At 41.1% G+C, this 24,759-nt stretch overlaps 2 protein-coding genes across 3 annotated transcripts in view; both read right to left on the bottom strand.

Annotated features, from left to right (window-relative positions):
• LOC126382485 (sodium-coupled neutral amino acid transporter 3-like) overlaps positions 1 to 522 on the bottom strand; it is a 12,948-nt gene extending 12,426 nt beyond the window's left edge. Inside the window, exon 1 of the mRNA XM_050032369.1 lies at positions 452 to 522. Coding sequence (XP_049888326.1) covers positions 452 to 522 — 71 coding nt within the window. The remainder of the gene's footprint in view (positions 1 to 451) is intronic.
• A 15,459-nt stretch (positions 523 to 15,981) lies between these two features.
• Positions 15,982 to 24,759, bottom strand: part of map4l (microtubule associated protein 4 like) — a 148,318-nt gene continuing 139,540 nt past the window's right edge. For both annotated transcript variants that reach the window (XM_050033787.1, XM_050033786.1), the window contains exon 17: positions 15,982 to 24,753. In XM_050033787.1, coding sequence (XP_049889744.1) covers positions 24,749 to 24,753 — 5 coding nt within the window. In that variant the 3' untranslated portion in view covers positions 15,982 to 24,748. The remainder of the gene's footprint in view (positions 24,754 to 24,759) is intronic.

Below are 24,759 nucleotides of genomic sequence, written 5' to 3'. Positions count from 1 at the left end.
GAGAGACTCGGAGTAGAGCCGCTGCTCCTCCACATCGAGAGGAGCCAGTTGAGGTGGTTCGGGCATCTGGTAAGGATGCCTCCCGGACGCCTCCCTTGGGAGGTGTTTCGGGCATGTCCAACCGGAAGGAGACCTCGGGGCCGCCCAGGACACGCTGGAGGGATTACATCGCCCGGCTGGCCTGGGAACGCCTCGGGGTTCCCTCGGAAGAGCTGACAGAGGTGACTGGGGAAAGGACTGTCTGGGCTTCTTTGCTGAGGCTGCTGCCCCCGCGACCCGGACCCGGATAAGCGGAGGACGACGAGACGAGACAAGACGAGACGAGACTGTGGATTTCGGAGGCTGCAGCAATTTCTGTCCACCTCTTTCATTCTCCATTCATTTCCATCATCACTCCTATTCACAACTCTACTTCATCCTTCTTTCCCACAGTCTAATGCCAGGGCCACACCGGACGCGGAAGCGCTGCAAATAGCCTCGAAGCCCCGAGCAGCGAAGCCGGCCCTGCGTTCCAATACCCATACTACCATACTATTTAGTATACCAGAAAAAGAATTAGTGTGTCCCAATACATAGTATGTCAGATGCAGTATGCCAAAAGTACCAGGATGTTCTACTACATCCGGTCATATTTCGCAGTATGCATGTATGTTGGCCATTCTGACCCACAATCACAAAGTTACGTTGCACTGACCGAGCTGCGTGTACAACCAACGCCCACATATAACACGGAAGACAACACGACACAGACAATGCGACAAAACACAACACAGACAACATGACAGAGAAAGAAAAAAATGAGCAACATTATGACGGACGACAGCGCATTCAAGTGTAAGTACCATTTTACATCTTTACTGCTCGTATGTATGATTAAAACATTAATATACCATTGTTGCACGAAGCTAAGATGATAACATGTACGACTGTTAGACATACCAATTCACCTCACATGAAGTTGTTGATGAGTTGACGTTCGCTAGTTTGTTAAGTCATTTACTAGTCGGTCATCAACATTAACTGCCTTTTCTTACTGGAAAATAATTAATTTCTAATGTTAGGGTCGGATGAACACACTGAGCTGCTGATTAGTTGGAGGACAGACAACGTGGAGTAACATTATTATGTGCTGAAATGTGATAAAAGGAGCATTGTATGCATGTAAGCCAATTATTCACGTCACACACTACTGCCTTGTAACAGTTCAGTTAATCAGTATCAGTCAGCCTTACTCATACAGTACTGCTTTATACCTCATACTTTTTTACTAGGCTACTTGTTTTTATATCACATACCTTATGTACTGATACGTAACTGCTTATTTATATACTTTATACTATGTTTTGTTTTCTTTTTAAATATAACATCTTACACTTCTTACTGTCTTTTCAGTCTCCCAGCAAAATAATGACACGCAAGTATAATCGGAGTGACAATATACATCTTTAATCTTGTTGGGTTCCCTGTCCTCTTAGGATGTTTGTAGTAGAAAATGACCTGCAGGGGAAGGTCCAGCCTGCCTGGGTCAAGAAGAAGTGAGAAAACCTGAAGCAGAAGTACAAGGTCAGTTACAGGGTTCTGTGTTTGCCTTTGATTATTATTTACTTTGTTTTAGTAACATGAATTCTCTTGTTTTTGCAGGATCTGAAGTGTCCTAGGACAGGTGTCAGTACAGAGGGAGGAGAGACAACAGTAGCCACCTGGAAGTGGTATGGGCTGATGGATGCAGCTTAGGGGAGCAAGTCATCCATCAGCCCACCACTGCTCATTAGTTCAGCAGGCCAGGCTGCTGTTGTTGTCTCTCCTCCCTCTGTCTCTAATCCAGCAGTGCTGGAGGATGAGTGCCAGAGGCCATGGCCAAGAAAGAGAGGGAGGGAGGAGGGCGATGTTTTCAATTATTTACAGGAGATGGAGGAAAAGGAGGCTATAAGAGAGCGTGAGCAGCAGGAGAAGGAGGACCAAAGGTACGAAGAGGCTAGGGTGAGAGAGGAGGAGGCTAGGGTGAGAGAGGAGAGGAGAGAGGAGGAGGCCAGGAGGAGAGAGGAGAGGAGAGAGGAGGAGGTTAGGGTGAGAGAGGAGGAGGCTAGGGTGAGGGAGGAGAGGAGAGAGGAGGAGGCCAGGAGGAGAGAGGANAACTGATAAAATAAATATCCTACCATAAATGAAATGAATAACTTCATACCATAAATGAAATGAATACCATCTTGCCACTTAATAAATTAATAACACCATACTATTTAAAAAGAAAAAACAACAACATAGGCTTGGCTGTGGTAAGGTTTTGTTTGTGTGTAAATTAATATTGGATGTAATCATGTTCCTGCAGAGCTGGAACACAGTGGAGAGGGGCAGACACTGCTGCAGCCAGGAGATTCCTGACACCCTCACCAGGCTCCAGATCCCTGTGTCCAGGCTCTGGACCATCATCTCCTGCTTCATCCTCCTCAGGCTCCATCATGTCACCATTGTCCACACAGAGGTTGTGCAGGATGGTGCAGCAGGTGATTACAACCGGGGCAAAGGTGGGACTCACCTCCAAGCACTTGAAGAAAATTGAGCGCCATCGGGCCTTCATCATCCCGAATGTGTGCTCGATGATGTTCCTGGCCCTGGACAGCATGCTGTTGAACCTGGCCTGCACAGGATTCAGGTGAGGTCCACGATAGGGTGTCATCAGACGGATGGGGGCACCCAGACAGGGGTACCCACCATCGCCCAAAATGCACCGTCCCTCTGGTGGATACAGCTGCTCGATGTGCACAAGACTGTTCTTTAACACACGGGCATCATGGACAGACCCTGAAAAGCCACTGCACACATCAATAAATCTGCCACGATGGTCGCAGATGGCCTGAAGTTGAACAGAGTGGAACAACTTCCTATTTAAGTAATAGCCCTCATCCTCTCCAGGGGGCTTTATTCTAATGTCAATGGCACCGACTGCCACATGGAATGCAGGAGATCCTGCCAACCGGGCGAAGCCGGCACCCACCTCCTCAATTTCCTCTTGTTGAGGAAACCGGACAATCCTCTTCAGGAGCCCAACCACTGCCCAGCTGATCTTGTGGATCATCCTGTGGACGGTTGTTTTGGGGATGTCAAACGCCCTCGAGACAACCCTGTAGGATGCTGCATGGGCAAGCCAGTAGAGGAAGGTGAGGACATGGAGCTCTTTGACCCACCCATGGTCAGCCTCATGGGCCAGAGCAACTGTGAGTGCAGTTATGGACTCCCTGCTCATGCGGAGGTCAGGGCGGAGGTCGGACACACCATCCAGATAGAGCCGCAGGGAGGTCAGGGCGGAGGTCGGACACACCATCCAGATAGAGCCGCAGGATAGGCACGTTGGGGTTGAGGTGGCAGTATGTTGTGTGGACATGCTATGAATGTGAAATAAATGAATCCAATATTATGCAAAAGCCTCATTTGAATTCCTGTAAAATCACATTCTGCCTGTTTTATATTGGTACAACTGATCTCAATCCTGCCAACACTGATAATGATGGTGATAGAGCAACACTTCCTTTCATACATGGTTTATTTAATTTGAGATACAGTACTAAGACACTACATATTAGGACTGCAATGATCTGATTATATACTGTCACATATCATACAGTTTTGCAAGAACACAGTTACAACATTCAACTTTATTGTGATTATAGTATAATCAATGTTAGGGTTCAACTATGACTACAATATAGAAGATTCTACCAGTATAGGCAGTGGTGTAAGTGTGGTATAAATAATGAATTAATATACCTAAATATGAATACACTATGGGCCAGGTATGAGCAGTAGAGACTAGTAAATATATAAATAGTAAAAGTGAAATACATATTAAGTAATGTAGTAAGAATGTGCAAGTATGTTACACTAGGAAGGGGAAGGGAGGGAAGGAAAGGGAGGGGAGGGGAGGAAAGAAGAGGGGAGGAAAGGAGAGGGGAGGGAGGGAAGGAAAGAAGAGGGGAGGAGAGGGGAGGGAGGGAAGGAAACAAGAGGGGAGGGGAGGAAAGAAGAGGGAAGGGGAGGAAAGGAGAGGGGAGGGGAGGAAAGGGAGGAGTGGGGAAGGGAGAGGAGGGGAGGAAAGAAGAGAGGAGGAGAGGGTAATTGCATTACTATAAATAGTTCACTTTTTTATTATATTTTAAAATACTTGTAATCTGAATTTTTTGTGTTTTAACTTTTTTAAAAAACGTTTTCAAATTCAGACTTGTTCAGACAGTTTTTATACATGTTCTTTTTATTTTTATTTATCTTCTTTGTGTGCTTGTGTTACAATTGTGCGATCCTACTTAAAACATTTATACAATTTTTATAAAATGAAATATAGTTAATTATAAAATGCAGTTACAGTGGTCTTTTTGTGTAGTGTGTTTGTATTGTTGTGTTGTGTGTTCGTAAATTATGGGAAATTGTACTACTATTATTATTATTATTATTATTATTATTATTATTATTATTATTATTATACTTTATTATTTAACGAGACAGGAAATAACCCAACATATGGATAACATTCAGCCCAGCAACAGTTTTAATTTCACTCTCTAGGTTGGTTAAAAGGAACAACCCAACATATGGATAACATTCAACCCAGCAACAGAGTTAATTTCACTCTCTAGGTTGGTTAAAAGGAACAACCCAACATATGGGTTGAATGGCAAAACCCATCTGCTGGGTCAATCCAACCCAGCATGTGTTCTGTCCCATAGATGATCAGCAGTTGGGTTAAGGTTGGGTTATTTTTCAACCCAGCATTTTTTTGTGTGTACAAATAAAAGTAATGTGAATGTAAGGCTGCTTCACATGCAGACAGAATATAGTGCCAGCAGCTGCATAGCTGTAAATATATTTAACAACAAACAGAGAGCTATGTGAAGGGGGTTAATATGCCTACTGGTGACTAGTTCAATAGACAGGTCACTAATAATAGGCTTGGAACTGTTTACGTGAACACGTCAGTTTATTAGAAACAACAACATACATTACGACATAACAGCAACAGAGCTCTCCGGCACCTCCGACGGTATGTACGACTCTGCGCGAGCTGCGAGCGAATGTGTCAAGCCAGGCAGGAAGTCAAACAAAGGAACACATACGCAAACAGAGAGAGATACCCATGATGGAAAAACAGCCCCAAATGTGACGGAGACAACAGCAGGGAACAGAAGCGCTTGTCGACCGGCATGGAGAAATGCACGTCTGATGTGAACGGGCTCGCGCAAGAATTTCGGTGCGCTGCGCTTCGCAGCACTTCGTTGGCAGTGTGGCCCTGGCGTAACGCCTGGGATCCACTGGCATTTTTTGTGTCCGCCGTGACGCTTATGCCTATTCATTTCCAATGGATCACGTCAAACCGTTGCTGATGTCCCCGCAACGCATTTTGGGTAGGCGGCGCGGCCGTTTGAGCAGCTCTGGCGTGTCCAAAATGTGACCGCGACTCACCTTTATGCAAATTAACCCGTCAGACGCGAGGACACTATCCAATGGGGAGCAAGCTCGGTGGTGGTTTGTCGTGACGTTTCGTTTACTTTCCCTCTCTGGAACAACATGGCAATGGAAGATAAGCTAATCGTAGCAGTGGCGAGCTCTCCTATCCTGTATGACCCCTCTTTGGAGGCATATCGGAACACTGAAATGAAAAATGAGGCATGGAGGAAAGTGGCCTACATCGTTGAAAAAGATGGTAGGTGTATGACATAAATGAAGTGTTCAAGTGTTTCATTGTACAGTTGACAAGGCTAGCGGAGCTAATAGTAGCCCACTGAAAGTTTCTGGGCTCCGCCTCTGTCGATGTGTGTATGTGGAAATAAGTCGCTGGTTAGCACTTTAAACTTACTTGGTGGTTTATTAAGAATATGCAACGAGCACAACGAACACACACCAAAACCTGGGGAGCTAGTACAGCCGGGAATGTAAAAACAACACCGAGCGGTAATAATACTGCACATGCACATTTCATCTGGTTACGGTGTCTGATGAGGTTCATACAGAACACCAGAATGGTCTATATCCTACCCCTTTAGTTAGTGCTTCTATAAGGAAACAAAATGAATGGTTTAAACATTAACATGCAAATGATCACATGACTGCTTTAAGGTATTACTGTAACCAATGACAACCAGCAGTAGTTTCAACAACAATCTGGATACAAACTCAACCAGCCAAATTATACTTTCATATTGTAGAATGTTCACCTCCTGTATGCATAACATGTCAACAAACATAAAGTGGCTCAAATACATCAATGGTGGCTGTGAATATTTCAATTAGAGAACGATGGAGTGCAAAACTCTTTTCCAGTGTTTTTTTTTTTTTTTTTGGTACACATGAACACAATAGTTACACATAAGAGTCCCTTAGAGTGTACTTGTCTGTCTCTCATTGTTCTTGAAAGTGTCTCTGGTCAGTGGGCTATGAATACCCAGAGTTCATTGTCCATACTTTGGGTTTGGCTTACAAATACGGCCTGCTCGTGTCACATATGGTGTGTTAATGTGTGTTACCTTGGCAAAAGAGCAAGCTGCAGGTCTCTGCTGCTTGCTGGGAGAGTGCTGAAGTATCACCTGAGATGGTCGTGGTGTCTGCAGCGTCTGCGGTGTGGAAGGGGGAATGTCTGGCTCAGCTGGGTCAGCTGACTGGCGATCAGAGCCTGCAGTGTCGACCTGTGGTGGTGGTGGTGGCGGCTCAGCAACAGGAAGGATGTGGCGGCGATTTCTCCTGTAGATACCCCCATCAGATTGGATGATGTAGGAGCGTGGTTCTTTGCACACTTCCTTTATGATGCCCAGGCAGTCATGTCCCTTGGTTGTCTGCATCCTGATGACCTGTCCTTCTGCCAGTGGCTGTAGTGGGTGACTTGAGGCATCGTAGTATTGCTTTTGGATGAGTCTTTTCTTTTGGAGCTGGGCAGTGACCTGCTTTGTGTACTGTGGGGCTGGCGCTAGCAGTCTGTTGCTGACAGGAAGAGTTGAACGTGTCTGTCGTGACATCAGACGCTCCGCAGGTGAGCGCAATGTTTTGTCGTGGGGGATGTTCCTAATATTCAGCAGATTGAGGAAGACATCAGTTCTGTCTCGATGAGACCGCTCCATCAGTTGTTTGGCGCTGCGGACTGCCCGTTCAGCTAGTCCATTTGACTGTGGGTATTCGGGGCTGCTGGTGACATGAACAAAGTCCCACTGCTTGGCAAACTCCTTGAAGTGCTGGCTTGTGTAATATCTTGCATTATCGGTGATAAGGGTGTGAGGTGATCCATGAAAAGAGGAGCGTCGCTTGAGCTTTGTGATCACAGCTGCTGAAGATGCATTACGAAGGAGGTCGATTTCAAACCACCCTGAGTATGAGTCTACCAGCACCATGTATTGTTGTCCATGCCACTCGAACACATCAGTAGCAACTGTGGACCAGGGCAAAACTGGAACTGGGTGCAGCTGTAGGGGTTCTTTCTGTTGGTGTGCTGAATGTGGTTTGAGAGTTGTTCGAAAGTGTCTTTTGATATCACATTGCATTTTGCTCCCGTGTCAACTTTCATCTCGATGGGTTTGTTATGTACTTGCAATGTGACGAACCCTTCATCTCGTTCCTCTGTCTGGGGATTGACAGTGTCCACACACACACATCAGTGAACTCAACGCCATCCACATAGAAAGTGTTGTCAGTGGCACTGTATTCTGGCTCTTCTAGCTCTAACTGGTGCACTGATTGTCTGTATTGGCTTCTCTTTGCATAGCTGTTCATTTCATGACTTTGACCATGTGGCGTGGACTTGCAGCATTTCTTGTAATGATTCCACTTTTTGCAGTTATGGCACTGCTGGCCAAATGCAGGACATTTATCTCTCTGTGCGACATGGCTGTTTCCACAATTGCCACAATTTGCAATACTCTTGGTGTTATGTTTACTTGCTTGGGGTCTGTGTATTGTCTTTTTATATTCCTGATTGGACCCTGGTTGAATTGCATCAACAGTGGTGGCTGTCTGTTGCTTGGCTAGGGCCTTAGTATTCTCCTCAGTTATCTCATGTATTTGGCAGATTGAAATGGCTTTAGATAAGGTTAAGTCACTGTTGCGTAGCAAAGTCTTTCTTATACTGTCATTACTGATCCCACACGCTATTCTGTCACAAACCAGTTCATCTGTCAGGTCTCCAAAATGACAATTCTTTGCCTTAATCTTCAAGTCACTGATGAAAGATTCTATTGTCTCACCTTGCTTCTGGTTTCGTGAGTGGAACTTGTGTCTCTCCATGGTTTTGTTGTTTTGAGGGTTACATATTTTGCAGAATTTCCGTTTCAAACACTCTGGGTCCTCCCTGGACTCTGCTGGACTGAGGACGGCTCTGTTGTTGCCTGGCGCTCGTACTTCTGCTGCGTAAACAAATGAACGCTCCCATTCGATGGCCTCCGCTCCAGCGAGATTGAGGAGGATATATGCCTTTGTTTTAGCAGGCTTGTTTGAGTGCGCCGCCTCTATGAAGATATCGTACTCCTGTTCGAAAATCCGCCAATTTTCGGCGATGTTCCCGTCAAAAATGAGAGGGTCGGGTCTGCGGAATCCCTCTGCCATCAGGTCTCTCTGCACGTTAGCTGAGAGCAGCGTTAGCTTCTTCTCCAGACGAAGAAAAGAAAAAAAATAACGGGAAACTCACAGGCGATAGATCCGTGACATCTTCTGACACCATATCAATGTGTGTATGTGGAAATAAGTCGCTGGTTCGCACTTTAAACGTACTTGGTGGTTTATTAAGAATATGCAGCCAGCACAAAGAACACACACCAAATCCTGGGAAGCTAGTACTGCCGGGAATATATGTCTATGGTATATTACACCGAGCGGTAATATACTGCACATGCGCATTTCATCTGGTTACGGTGTCTGATGAGGTTCATACAGAACACCAGAATGGTCTACAGTAACTAAGTACCTATATTCAAGTACTGTACTTACGGTTGAGACAACAATTCTGAGGTACTTGTATTTGTAGCGACACCAGCACCTCCTCATATTCATGTGCATCCCTCTTGTCCACAGACCTCTCCTTCATTTCAAAGCTACAGTTCCTCTCCTGTCCGCCAGAGGGCCCCAAGCCTCAGTGTTCCCGCCTCTACATGCCCGCACCTGCATGTCATTACCTCATCAGTCGTCATGTACATTAGCTAGAAGCTCTCTGTCTTCACATCACTAAAGGTCATAGATATATATACGTACATAGATGCCGCACCCTGGCTTGTGGGATGCGTCAATACCGCCGCCATCTTGCCTAGTTGCTCTGACCGGTTCAGACCCGTGTCAGACTCTGCAAAACATGCCACATTTTTGCTCTGCATTTGGGTGTACTAATGAAGAAGTGTTAAAACCAAGCAGAAGGGAATAATATTCCACAGGCAAGAAGTTGTTTTACAATATTTTGCTGTTACGAACATGTTTAATGAGATATATATCTCAAAAAGTGATGCTTCTTTTAAGCTAATCAAGTAAAGTAACTGTCCTGATCTGGTCCTAATGCCAAATTAAGCTAACGCTATGTCACGCAACTTAAAGAAAAAAGGTTAACATTTATATAATATTACTTCTAAAATTATGATGCTTTGTCAAACAGCTCTGTGTTATTCCAAATTGTCAACTATCTGTTTCATGGCACCAACGTGACATAACGCAGTATAACGTTAGTAGTTAACTTGTGGCCTGAATTGTAACTACAAATGATGTGGAACTGCGTTTTTCTGACACACTTATTTTGTGTGTAGTTTCCCAAAAAAACACAGATAGGAGACGGGCATGGATAGCAGCAGTGAGGAGAAAGGACTTTGTCCCGAGTGACTCCTCAGTGACCTAATAATGTAAACAGTTCTGTGTCCAGGCTCCCATGAGCACTGTGGTGTTATACATATGAGATTAAAGCAAAGTTTTGTGTAAACATGCAGCTGTAAGTCATTTATTTTCATTTGTACAAAACCAACATTTGTTAATCATAATGTGTAACTACACTGCAGCTCGGCACAACCCTGCTGATACACTATTTTTTGCACATTGTGTGAAATGTGAATAAACATTTATAATCAAAATTTATAATTAAATGACATCATGGTGGGCATTGTACATCTAGTAAGAAAAAAGAATATTTATTACATGGGGAAAGTTTAGTTTAAATGTGTTGTACAACTATTACTGTTACTTTATCTACATAAGATCAAATATTTTGGTATGAAAAGCTGCATTTTTTTATTTAACCAAGTATCCTGTATCATAACTACATGTCTGACGATTGTAACAAACCAAACCGCATGAAAATCGGTTGAGAATTCAGCGAGTAATGATGATTTTAATCATAAATAATCTCCTGCCTCAATAGACATACATGCATTAGGCAGCGCGGCTCCACCTGGGCAAGATGGCGGCCGCGTTAACGTATCGCTCCTATGACGAGCGCCGCTGAATGCGGCATCTACGTATATCTACAGGTCAGCCTTTGTTCTCTTTTTTAATTAAATATGATTCATTGTCATGGTATAAACTAATCAATAGCATAGTAGGCTATATATATAGAGTACAGTATAGAATTAGTTACACTGCCTCAGGTTGCAACAATTAGGTGAACTAAGGATCATTGGGACGGTTTTTGAGTTTCCTTCTTCTTTGGAGGAGGAAAGACAGTGATATCATACTCCAAGGAGGCATGATATGCCCTTTTAGGTAAACTGACCCCAAACCTCTTATTTGGTATTATTTGGGTGATTGGGACAGGACATCTTAACACTGGTTTGGGCTAGTGTAGACATATTTATTGCACAGTTTATTTCATACTCTGATAAAATTTAACATGCACATTTTTCTTTTCCCAATCATTATTATGAATTAAGATTCTATGTACATTTCTGTTAAACTTTATTTCTTGAGTTTGTCCACAATTCATTCAATACAGAGCTTTCTTTCCTCACTGTCACGACAACCCCCTCCCTCTTCAATATCATCCCTTAATTCTCCCCCACCAAATTTCATTGACCACATTTAATTGAGGTAAAAACTAATTTAATAAATTTCATTGGGTAAAAAATGTTTGAGTTAAAAAAAACCCACACATTTAGTTGAGGTTATAAAAATTCTTATCAGGATTGGGTTAAGACAGGGGTAGACAACCTGCAGCTCAGGAGCCACATGCGGCTCTTTAGCCCTACTCCAATGGCTCTCTGTGGCTCTGACAAAAATAATAATAATAGTAATAAAAAATAAACATGTATATATACATATATATATATATATCACCTGCACCTTACCTATTTTACCTGTGTTTTCCTGCTCTAGTGCGCCACCCCGTGTACAAACAACAAAACTGCTTCTATTTACATGTAGTCACCATTATCTAAACATGAATCAAAACAAATATAGAGAATGCTATTATGGCTCCAAGACAAATAGTTGATGAGATGTTAAAATTGTTTTCATTCAGTGTATAGACTACACATTTGTACAATTGGAAAATGTAAGAATCATTTTAGGGATTTGCTTGTCCAGCTGGCACAAATGGCCCGCAAAAAACACCAAGCAAAATCCAGCTAGTCCATAAACATTTTTATGGTTGATTAGGGTCCTGCACACATGAAGAGGTTGGGAAACACCAATCTGGAGCATACAGAGCATACAAAATGGTTCTCTATTGCAATGATGTTCATTTTCTTCATTAGCAAATTCTTTTAGCACTGTGGCAGTCACCCAAAAAAAACCATGCTGTCCCATTCACTCAAAGTGTGTTTGGATTAATGGGACAAAGTAAAAACAGCGTAACTCCAAAAACAGACAAAAGATATGTTACACTCGCAAACTAAATTTTCAGTTACCTACATGGCAATTCTCACTTTCTTGCATTCACATAGGCTACATTAATTTAAGTTCACCAGTCATTAATTATTTGCAAGCCTTTAATTGTCAGTGTTCAGACAGTCTTGGTCCATGTTACTATCAAAAAGTACACGGACCAGTCTTAAATCTTGAAAAATGTTTTCATTACTTCAAAGAATGAACGACATATTCAAGTTTTTGGCTTTTGATATGCAGACATATTTTAATTAAATGGTTCAAACATAGGCTACATAAGCCACCAACATAGGCTCGTAGCCCTAGCCCTTAAAATCATATGAGCATTTTCAGCAGATAAATGTGAAAACAGCCTTCGAGTGTCAAGCTCTGCACATACATCATTCTGCACAGTGAGGCTCAAACATTCATCTGTAGGAACAAGAAGAAAACACATTTTTGAGTGGAGGAGGATTAAGTTATTGTAAACCATGGTTTTTAAAACCTTACAACCTGCACCTGACCCCCTATGAGAGCCAACCCATCCCGCAGCGCCGCTGTCCGAGGTGCTGAACAGGTACTGTAGGCCGGATGCTGCAGAGAAATCCGTATTAACAAGAGGCAGAATAAAATAAAATAAATCCAATTAAAGGACATATTTGCTGTCACAGAGTAATTCTGTGAATGTAATAGTTATCACATTTGCGGAAAATTGTGTGTTAAGTTTGTAGTAGGCAGCTGCTATTACGTTTGTGGGAAATTTATTACATTTGCAGGATTACTACATTCAAAGCTGCAGATTTGTATTACGTTTGTGGTTTATTACGTTTGTGGGCTGTTATTATGTTTGCGGGTGTAACAGATATGAACATTTATAATAATCATAATAATGTTCCCATCAAAGGTTTGTATAATATGGGGCGTCGGTGGCTTAGTGGATAGAGCAGGCGCCCCATGTACAAGGCTGTTGCCGCAGCGGCCCGGGTTCGACTCCAGCCTGTGGCCCTTTGCTGCATGTCTCTCCCTCTCTCTCTCTCTCTCTCCCCCCCTCACACTTCACTATCCTATCAATTAAAGGCAAAAAATGCCCATAAAAATATCTTAAAAAAAAAAAAAGGTTTGTATAATATATAAGCTATGACAATTTTATGACCTTATAATTAAAACTAGCTAAAGCTCATGTCATTTTCCCCGCCTCATGCATTGCAGGGTCAACTTCCTGATGAATCTTGCCCCACCCACCTACGTGATGTCACACCTACAGGAGCATGCAGTTTTGATAATATGGTTTCACAGCTATGGCTCAGCAAAATAGGTGTTTTTTTCACTCATCAGGTGAGAAAATGTACCCTGTATAGTTATACTGTCTCATCTGACCTTACATCCCAACCCTTAATTCACCATTGGTACTACATATAAGGCATCGCAAAAAATATTAAGACTGTATATTGTAGTATTGATAATAACATAAAACAAGCAATTCTGAATGATTAAAAGACTACTTTTACTTTTGGTTTATTTCTTTCTGATATCCTCGTAACATTTTAAGTAAAAATTGAAATGCATTTCACATCGTTAAGTCTCAATCTCTGTTAAATGTCAATAAAGGATCTGAACCCTTCCACCCCTGCACGACCAGCTGGTACATCAGTAGAAACACTCCTAGCCAGTGGGTCAACTAAAATTCAGCTCCATATGCTATGGCTGGAAAGCACAGCAGTCCAATTAAAATCATTTAAACATCTACTACTACATCTGCTACTAGCCAGCAGACTGACATTGCTGGTGTGTATGACAGTGGTGGAAAGTAAGTAGGCTACATCAGTGGTGTATTGGTGGTTGCTGAGGTGGGTGTAGACAGGAGTTTGTTACCAAGAAGGAAGTGGGGATAGGGCCTGCTCTTCTTTATATCTCTGTAAAACCTGCATGTACCCTCCGCTACACCACTGTGCATCATTCACTCGAGAGCTTAGCTTGTACAATACTTCACTTGAATGCTTCCATTTTCTGCTACTTTATACCTCTATATTTTATATAGATATTTATATGATATCTTTAGAGACTACTAGGGTTACTTGGGTTTCTTGAAAGGCGCTATATAAATTAAAGTTATTATTATTATTATTATTATTATAATTTACAGATTCAGATTAATAATACAAATTAGATTAATCATGATGGGGGAAATCACAAGCAACCTACCCAGCCTTATATGAAGTAATACTGGTAATGTACACATTAATTAAATATAATCCAATAATGTAATGGACATTATTTGAAATCAGCCATTTAACAAAAAAAAAAGAAGAGTACTTTTAGTTTTAGTATTTGAAGATGTTTTGATGTAAATACTTAATACTTAAGTAAAATTTTGAATGTGACTTTTACTTGTAACAGAGTAAATATACAAAGTAGTACTTCTACTTTAAATATCTGAGAAGCCTACTTCTTGCACCACTGGTGTAGTATGACCACCTTTAGCACCACGTGACAAAGCTGAATTAATTCAGATATTATTTTCATTATGCACACTTAAAACTTTTCGCCTTTCTTAACTGTTCTTGGTCTTGGTCAAGTCTTGAACCAGATCAAATTTGGTCAACTAGGCTGTGTGTACCACCATCAACATATTGCATTGACTGTTGCAAAAACGTTTTTATATTTATAAATTAACCATATTAATGCATGCCTTCTCCATCAGTCAGTCTGCATAGAAAATATCCAAATGAGAGTTACTTGTATATGAAGATACAAAAAAGCTGCAAATTCCTGAACAGACAAATCAGCTTAGTGACATGTTTTGGTGTAATTAAAACAATAAAGCAAGGAGGAAGGAAGTTCGAGAAGTTTACTTTTTGGAGCCATAACTAATCACTTGTTAGAGAATGTGTGTTGTCTTTATTCTGTCTTTGGTACTTTAGAAACATTGGTAACTCAGTACAATTAAGTGTATATATTGGGTCTGTGTAGAAAAAGACTGGCAAACAGTTGTTGCTGCAAAGCCTCCAAAGTCAGACTTAGACACTTAAATCTAATTAAAGAATAGGAAGCTTCAGACTTGCGGTTCCATCCAACCTGTATCATCATCAGTGGCGCCCCCTGACATTTTTAATACAGGTGGCCAGAAGGGGTCCCTGAAAAACCAAAAGTCAAAACTAAATTTCAGGAAATCTATTACACTGTTGACATACTGTATATAGGCGAGTTGAAAAAAGTCAGTACGAGTTAAGTAATCACATACTGATGTACTGATATTTTACAGTTAATATTTTCTATCTGGGGCTGTATTCACAACTATTCTGAGAATACTCTCAGAGAGCTCCTAACTTAGCCTAAAAAATTATAGCAAGGAGTCCTATTTTAGGAGTGATTTCTGAAAGTTATCGGAGCGACTCTGAGCAAAGAAGGAACAGAGACTTTTATCTAAGTGAGGAGGTGTGGTTGACCCTGTTGTAAGGTATGATGTATTCTTTACCAGATGTGATTGGTTGTCCCTTTTGTCTTATCTTATCTTAGATATGAGCCAGTCTCTGAAACAATTGATCACAGACATCCCTGCACAATCTTATCTGTAGCACCTCATTTACTCAATGTGAGCAAGAATTTGGAGGATATTTCTTCTCCTTGTCTTTCTACCCCTTTATCCTCCCTACTCCTAATAGGTTTTCATCTTAGGAGCTCTTTTAAGGTCTAACATGCTTTGTGAAGGAACTTGTATTAAAATGAACTGCTTGGAAGCCAGAACAGGCATCTAATTGAGACAGACCTTTATTTTTTTTTTTTAAATGTGTAGCCACATTTGGCTAGTAAAAAGGACATGGCATTTTATTGAGACTAGGCTTATGACTGAAGTTTTATGGTATACAGCTTTAATTTAAAGGAGTACATTCTCCACAGGGGGTCAGCGCTTGTATCGGGGTGGCTGTGGCCCCCCTCCTGGTATCACCACTGATGCAGTTGTCCCAAAATACACATTGAGTTAGGATTCTAAAAGAGCACTATACCGTACATACATCAGTCGAGGTGCTTGTTTAGAGTGTATAGTTTAACTGCTGATTATGGTTTAATATTGGATAAAAAGGTCAACCACTGTGTAAGATGGAGATAAATATATGACACTACATTAGTACATGTGTGTAATGTAAATGAATGTAGAAGAAATGACAACTGTGACAACGTCTGATCTTTTGCTCACCTTTTTATTTCATGATTAATATTCACATCACTGGTTAACAATGAATCACAATGAACATCTCTTTCATACCAAATATTCAGAATTGAAGGGGGGAGATGAGCTCTATCTAATAGGACAGATGCCTCTAATAACCAGCAGTTTGTTTGTTGTCTTCTGCATGCTCTTGCTATGGTGTTGTGCCCTACAGAATAATACAGCACACACTACAGTGGATCCACTACACGGTACTGAAAAGTAGACTCTTTGTCTGTTTTTTAATCTGCTTATTTTTGATATTGATTAATAACCTATTAATAACAAAGCCTGACTAATAAGATCAATACAACATTTATCGTCTACAAAGTGATACAGAGTTCTAGTTTTGTGCTCTCCTTGATAAATAAACTGTAGGAATATTGATTTTACTGCACCACCATCAGGTAGATGCTGTTTATGTGGTAGAGGACACAAGTAGAGAAAGCTACTTTTCAGTGCTGTGATGCTGACAAGCCTCTGTAGGTGGGAGACACAGCTAGGGGCTCCAGGTGCATATCTACCAACACTCCCTTTTATTCTTGGTAACCTTTTTCCCAATTACATTTCAGGCAATTAGCCGTCTCTCTTAGGACAGTTCAAATTCAAACCTGCTGTATGTTTGAGCTCAGTATTCATCGATTTATCCTGCACTTTTTAATTGTGCAAATTTGTCTGAAATTGTCTTTTATCTTCAGCCTTTGTTATTCAAACTGAGAAGATAACTTGGTTCAAGACATCCTTTAATTCAGTCCTGTGTTGGTAGGTATGTCAAGGTGTCTAAGTAGGAGCTGTCTAATACAACATTACATTCTAACACATGCCAAAAGACTAAGTCTGGTTAATCTAACAGGAGGGGAGGTGACGATAGGCGAGAGAAAGGGCTGAGCAGTGTGTGTCAGGTGTTACATGTACAGTAGTGCATTTCAAACCAAAGTGGAAATCAATTAAATTGAGTCTTTCTGTTTTAATCAACCAAAGTTGGCCAACCAATCCTGAAGTGTGTTATTTTGTTTTCTGTGATTCCGGGTTTTCTGTCTGTAATGAAGTCATACTGTATATCTGACCATACCAAACACGACACACACTGCCTCCCTTCCTGCCTGTCAATTTGAATCCAGTAAGTAGTGTTTCCATATGTGATCTATCTTCCAAAACAGAACAGAGACAAACCTCATACATGTATTCATAATCTTGCATCTTTAATACATTTTAAAAACATTCTTGAAACTTCAGCAGCCCTTTTCTTGGCGGAAAAAAAGGCAGACTCTGAAAAAAGGAAAAAGTACACTTTTCCTTTCTTATGCTTTCAATCTTATAATAATACCATTATTAACCTAACAGGTTTATGAACGTGAAAGCTTATCTGTCAACATCCACAACACCCTGTTAAGAAGTACGATTTTTTTTCTTTCTTTTTTTGTTTGATTTAATTTATTTGAGTTACTTCTGGAGTGATAAAAACAAGGTGGAAACTATATACAAGGGACAGTGTGAGATACTAGTGGAAGGGAGGTGTTCAAGCGCTGTAACTGGGGATTCAAACAGTTGTGAAAGGACATCAGAGTGAATCTGGTTATTACCTTTTGTCCAAGCTGCAAGGTGGCAACGTTAACTGTATTTCACAAATAACCATACTGGTTACCACTGAGCAGTAAAAGCATACATCTAGACTTAAACCTAATCATATCCTCTAAAATTATATTAAACATTAACTTAAAGGTGCAGTATGCGACTCTGGGGAAAGTTAGTTGATTGTTGAGTCTCATTTCCAGGTCATCAAATACCAACACTTTGTGTTGGTAGTCGGACTAAACTACCAAACCAAATTGCGCTTGACAGCTTTGAATGAGACTCAGCAATCAGCAATTTTTCTCTAGAATCACATACTGCACCTTTAAAGGGATAAAGTGGCCCATTGCTCTTCTTACTGAATATCTAATTACCTCTTTTGGAAACGTCATGTGCTATCACTATAGCATACAGTAGGTAAAGTTTAGCCTGGTTCATACTAGACTTTGGAGGCAAGGCCAATATTGATTTTTAAAAATGTTTTTAAGATGTAGTAGACTGGTATTCATTTTTTGTAGATAAATACATAACAAACTTCTTTTTTTTTTTATAAAGATCCTTTGGGTCATTGTGGCCAAGATTTGCACTCAGCAGGACATATTAGAGTTGAAAAATAATAATAATCTACATAATGCCATCACTGCTACTAAAGACCTAAAAGGCATCTTTGTCATTTATGCAAAGCTATTTGTTGTTACTTTTGAGCTGACCAATGCACTGACACCAAATGACGGATCTGCTTTAAGCTAATACTGTCCAAAATTGACCAGATTCTAATGTAAAGTCACAATATAGCTTCCAACACAGAAACTAAAGATTCACCATTATCTTGCTTCAGTTTCAAGAGCTGACCATGCCCACATGACATCCCCTATGTCATTTACTCTCTCCTGTCTATGTACTGTATCTAATAAAGGCACAAATGCCTTTCCAAAATACTTCAGATATAATTACATAGCCATATGTGAAGTAAGCGTCATGGAACTATATACAAGGAAAAAGAATAATAGAATTTCTAAATGGAGAAACACTGATCTACAAAGTGTGAAAACTTCTGTATCATAAGTTGGAAGTTGTGTTTTTTTTTAAAATTCACTATGATTTTGGGCTCGGCAATATATCGATCTTATATCGATATCGTGATATGAAGCTAGATATTGTCTTAGATTTTTTTTTAACTTTATGGCCTGTAGATTCATAAGTGTAAAACAAAATTACAATCTTTATCATTATCTACTGTCATTTCTGGCTGTCTGGCTGATGCCACTCACTTCCTGTGTAAAGTGCAGCATTCTGATCAAACCCTACTGTCTGTTTTACAGGCGACGGGATAATTTATCAGGTCTGAGTGCTTCTGTTTAAAATAACTAACCATAGAGTGCTGCAACTGCTGCAAGTTCTCATTTACACTGTTTTAGGATACTGACCAGTGGTGTAGTGGGGGGTATACTCTCTGGCTGTTTACAGTATACCCATCTACTAGCCATACAGTACAGCCATTGGAATATATAGGACAGTATACCCACTTCCTCCTCAGTGACCTACCTATCTACCTACTCATACACCCACCTCACCGACTACCACTACACTACTGATAATGATAATCATTTATTATTACTTAACATGTTGCATGCTAATGGTGTCAAATCTATTCATGACTTAACGTTCTACCAGGGCAAGCTTTGATGCTAGTCCTCTTAAAACATATCAAATACAGTCAGGCTTCTATAACTGGCTGTAAACTGACACCTGCCCACTGGGGAGACATGTTTTTGTAGCTTGGTCAGAAAGTAATAACCAGTGAATGCTGACAGGAACAACATGAGGGCAGACTGGAGAGTCGAGTGTTAAACCATCATAGCCAATAGCACAACACTGATGACCAAAGGTCCACTAAAACCCACTAAGCTGACCAAGATAAAGGGGCACCGATGTGTTGATCGAAATACACAACATAAGATCATCCCGTAACACACTCTTACACTGAGCTTCCAACACACAAGACTACAACTTCTTCCTCTGTTATATCCACAAACCACTGTCTATACCTATCAAAGTGCTTTCATCCCTTTGTTCTTCTATTCCTGAAGAAAGATTCACATTGTCGTTATCACATATGATCCACACACAAGTCATGTATCATGTTTCACTTTTAGGCAACTCATGGGAATGATTTGGAAAGAACGGTACAATATTAAATATGCTTATATGGTGCTTTTAGTTGCCTAGTCTTCATTGTTGACTATTTGACCACTTGCTCTTTGAATATCATAACTTCATCTAACTACCAAGACTGTTTTGCTCCCGAAAGCACACATGTACAGTACACAGCTGACAATGTTTTACCAATATACAGTAAAGCAACTTTTATATCACTTCAGTGCATCAAGAAAAGAACAAGACTGTGTTCAAAGTGCACGAGACTTTGGAGTTTTAAGGGGAACTGTACAGAATTAATATGACTTTGATAGTATTTAGTGTTCCAGATACAATAATATAGCGTGGCCATCAAAACTAGTTTAAATGAGAACAGTATCTAAGTTGACTGAAGTTTCTCTAATGGTGTAATGGTCTCTAATGGTGATGTAAGGTTTCTCAGTCAGCCTTTGTTAAGTCTCAGAGCCAGACTATCAGTGTTCTCGAGGCTAAGCAGCACTCTCTACAGGATGGAGGCAGTAGTAACACTTCACACATCTGACAACTACGGCAACAGCCCACAAACAAGTCACTAAGCCTTCAAAGTTTGAGCGAAGACCATCCCAGCCTATAATGCACAATGCATAGAATTACAGTGAGTAGATAGGGCCTTCTCCATTAAGACGACTGTTTCTACTCATTTTTTTTCAGGTGGGACACATAACAATGCTTTAGGTCTGTAAATCAAAGTCACATCACAGTGTTTTTTAAAGTGAATCTAAAATTTAGTTGATTTCCTAAATTACTACAAACAAATTAAAAAAAAGATTTAAGTCCAAACTAGACCGTTTAAGACATTTAACAATTGTGGAAACTGAGAAAACGAATGTTCCCTTTACTTTTGACAAATTTCTAATCAAAATTGATCAGATTTTCTTTCTATCTGAATGTGATACCACCATTTTAATGAAAAAAAAAAAAAAATTCACAATGTCAAATATGGATCTCTACTATACAAGTACAGATTTGTTCACAACTTCAAACACCACTGGATGGTCCCAGCTACAGTAATTGCAGGCCGTTCTTGGTTCTGCCTTGCTGAAATACTGCTGCATTCATGGCATTTTGGAGCTGGGCAGTTCCTGCTGTCCAGTGTAGAAAAAAAAGATTTTTTTTTTTAAACTTTGAGAGTTTTAATGTTTTCTTTATTCAGTGATATCCTACACACGCACACGCACACACACACACACAAAAGACAAATTGCTCAACAAAAATGTCAAAAAAGAAAAAAAACAATTACTTTCATCTATTTACACTACAGATGTTGAGTAAAATATATGCCAGAGACACTAGGTAACTAGAAACCTCAAATGGTTTGGTAGTACTGTAGCTCTTAGTAGTTTCAATCTACGAGACAGTGTCGTAAATAAATCAGTTACTAAAAGGTTGCAAAGAAAACGCCAACTTCAATACTTGCCATGAATGTAACATTATTCCCTTTAATTGACACGTCTTACCTACGTCTAACTACACGTTACTAACTTCTGCAGTCGCTCTCCATCTCGTGTCATGTGTATCGGCGGGTAACAGGAGGCGTTCCCAACTAAGATCACTGTATTGCTGTCAGAGAGTTGGAGCGAAACACGGGACGAGGAAACAGACAAGGAGGAGGCTGGGGTGAGGTGAGCCTATGATGAAAATGTCAGACAATGACTATGATAGGAACAACACACCGACACAGCTCATCATTGTTTTAACAATATCAGCATAGACCACCAAAGTACAATAAAGAGTTGGTTTCATTAACAAACAAATGCCTCTATGAACAGCATACTGTATTTATTTTAGGGTGCTTATTTGTGTTTGTGTGTATTATATTGTATGTATATGTGATTTCTGTTTGTGTGTGTGTGTGTGTGTGTGTGTGTGTATGCATGCACACCAACAAGCATGTGTGTGCTTTCCTGTGTATATCTGTGCTTGTGTGTAAGTGTGCGAAGAAAGTTAGCAGGTCTCACAGAGAGGATTCTAAGACGCACCGGCTAGTGGGAGGACTTAAAAGAGGGCGTGGCTCTGCAGCCCCACCCCCTCTCCACTGGGGTGAACCACATGACCAGGAAGTACCACATGCGCGAGAGTAAGAAGGCGCTGTCTGTCTGTTTGTCTGTCTTTAATAGCCATATGTGAACTGTATACATCAGACACAGCTCAGGGTGACTGCTGGGGTCTCTAACAGGAGAGTCTATATGTGTATGACTGGGACTAAAGAATGTATGGGAGGTCTGGGGTCAAGCAATCAGACTGTATGGGAACCAATGAGTTCTAGTGCAGGAGAACAGGGTTGCATGTGATGTTTAGAAACAAGCCTTATTGAGAAGACTAAAGTAAACTGAGCTTATTTAAAGATAAAGGTTAAGGGTCTGTAAGTCTTACACTGAGGGCTGCAGTCCTGAAACACCCAGAGTAGTTTGTGGGGTTGTGTTAGACCGCGTGACCACAACTGATCAAATAAGTGTCAAAGGTTCAGCTTCATAAGCAGGATATGAACAGTTAAGTAGTGCTTTAACACTCATTATCCCCAGAGGTGGGCAATATAATCTAGAGACCTGTGTATACCCTGATGTTATACCATAAAGGTATTGGGTTGCAGGAAGACCAGCAGCCACTTTGTGGAAGCTAATAGGAATCCACAAGAAGAATAAAAAATATTGTGTTGTGGTGAATTACGGCCCGGTCACGCCAGAAAGTGGCATGGTGGAATTTATTTGTGCTTTTTTCCAAATTATGTGGTTTCAGCAGCTTGGGCCTTGTTCAGACTGATAGCCCAAACTGTGTTTTTGGTATATCCAGAACAACTTTAGGAAGACTAGACAACAAAAAAACCCATGACCAACCCACATTAGGAGGTGGTTTAAATTCCAGTCAGATTTCTACTGCTGCATCTTAGTCCAGATGCTCTGGCCACTCTAAGTGTCCTTGAACACAACACACAATGACGACCTCAAATCTTGAGGTGCTGAGCAGATCCATGCTGATACCTTGTTTCTCACACTTCTGTGCTGAAAAGCCGCGTCACCAGCGTAGCTACGTTACTGACACCTACGTTGTTACCACAGCAACCCATGCAGCTAGGTTGGTGATGTCTGGACACACAAATCCGATCTGAGTACTTGCAAATAACAGTGCGGACAGTCTGTCTTAAAGATCTGATTTGAGAAACAAATCTGAGCAGTCTGAATGTAGCCTTGGTGACGCAGGAACTAGTCGGCTAGTTGGTAAATGAATCTAGCTGGTGAGCTAACCGCTAAGACTCTAACAAGCAGAGAACTTTTTCAGTAACAACAGATCCCTGATTTTCCTCTTTTTCTCTGTAATGTACAGTTTACTCCCCCCTGGCAAATCAGCATGTCAAAGTTCACTAACTTGAACTTGTGATTTGAAAAATGTTCACGGTTTTACTTCTGCCGCATGAGCGAAATCACTGATTATGGCCATTTCATTGCAACAAATGAATTTTGCAGTGAAATCTTGCCATTTCAAGCGCTGGCGTGACCGGGTCTTTCATCAGCAGCCCATGACATGGTGGATGACGCCGTCCACAATAAGGTAAGTGCTACAGGAAATATATGCTTTCATGTTGCTTGACTAAAAGGTGCAGGATCTAGCAGATTAACTCTACGGTTAACACTTATCATGAAGGGTTAATACACCTTCATCTTAAATTTCTATCTCTTCTTCAAGGTTAAATGAACTTATTTGGCATGAAGATCAAATGCCTGTGTTCAGTGCCAAAACCTTTTTAAGCCAAGGCTACCCAGAGAAGCCACAGAGCTCCCCCGTCACTTAACGCCTACCTTTCCTGATGATTATCATGCTTTGATCACATCATTACATGTTCCCGATTGTAATAAAATTCGTCTGAACTGTACTGTCAATAAATGCATCTTTTCTTGAACATAGCACAGGAATTGTCAGACATCCTGAATGCTTCTGCACTGGTTTTAATCTCTATCTTCAGATCTATTTCTATTCTTTAGTTCTATTTCCAAACGTCTCCAATTGTATCCTGTCTACTCTACGTAAGCCCCTGTCCTCTGCACCGATCACTGCTAACGATGAGCATCATGATATCAATAATCCAGAGATAAAGAGAGGCATTATTGTAATCAATTTCGGTGAGACACTGGTGCACTGATATCAAGAGATATAATGGGAGATAATGTTTGATGAGTGAGCTGTAGAATTACCTACAATGTGACAACGTGCAGTGCTGTAGATACTGTAAATCTGGAAATAATTGCTGGCTGGCTGGGAGGCTGGAATGTGTTGATTTAAAGCAGACCTGACAGTATTTGCCCTGCTGCTGACCGGTAACAGTCCCTCAGCTGGTGAGTGTGGTCTGAGGCTAAGTGGACATGGACTGGGAATGGAGATGGGGTAAATATTAGCATTAGCATAAGTCTGCTAACATGGTTTTAAGATCAAAGTGGTTTTGGATTGTAAAAGCCAGCAGGAGGGACCATAGATTAGACTTAGAAACTAAGCTCTAAGGGTGTTTGTTCACTAAGCATGTTAAAACAGTAATTATATTCATAAGTGGAAATACTCTAAAACTGGCAATGCTCAGTATACTTCCATACAGCATTAGCTACTGTAGTGGCTTTATTGCATTGGTGTCGTTAAATTTGGGATCTGACATTGAAGTCTTCTAAATCAGTGCTCACAAGGGAGTTTTAGGAGTTGAGAAGCTGGTGGAATCCCACACACAAACACAGACAAACAGCAAGTGCTCTTCTCTGTGGTAGGCAGGGTCAAAGGTCAACCGTTGAGAGGTCAAAGGTCAGGGCTGGTAGCAGGAAGCTGGCAGGCGGACCCCAGAAACACTGAGAGGCGATCGGTCAGTTCGGTGCTGCGGTGGGCGAGATGAAGGGCGGGGCCAAAGGGAAGTGACTGCGCCGTGGTAGGTTGGTTGGTCGGTTGATTGGCAGGTCGGCGAGCGCCATGCGTGTCCCACCAAAATCTACAGGACACTGGGACTCAATCTGTTG

The sequence above is a fragment of the Epinephelus moara genome, chromosome 21 (genome assembly GCF_006386435.1).
Source record: "Epinephelus moara isolate mb chromosome 21, YSFRI_EMoa_1.0, whole genome shotgun sequence".
Taxonomy (NCBI): Eukaryota; Metazoa; Chordata; class Actinopteri; order Perciformes; family Serranidae; genus Epinephelus; species Epinephelus moara.
Note: the sequence above shows the minus strand (reverse complement) of the source record. Positions and strands in the feature narration are given on the sequence as shown.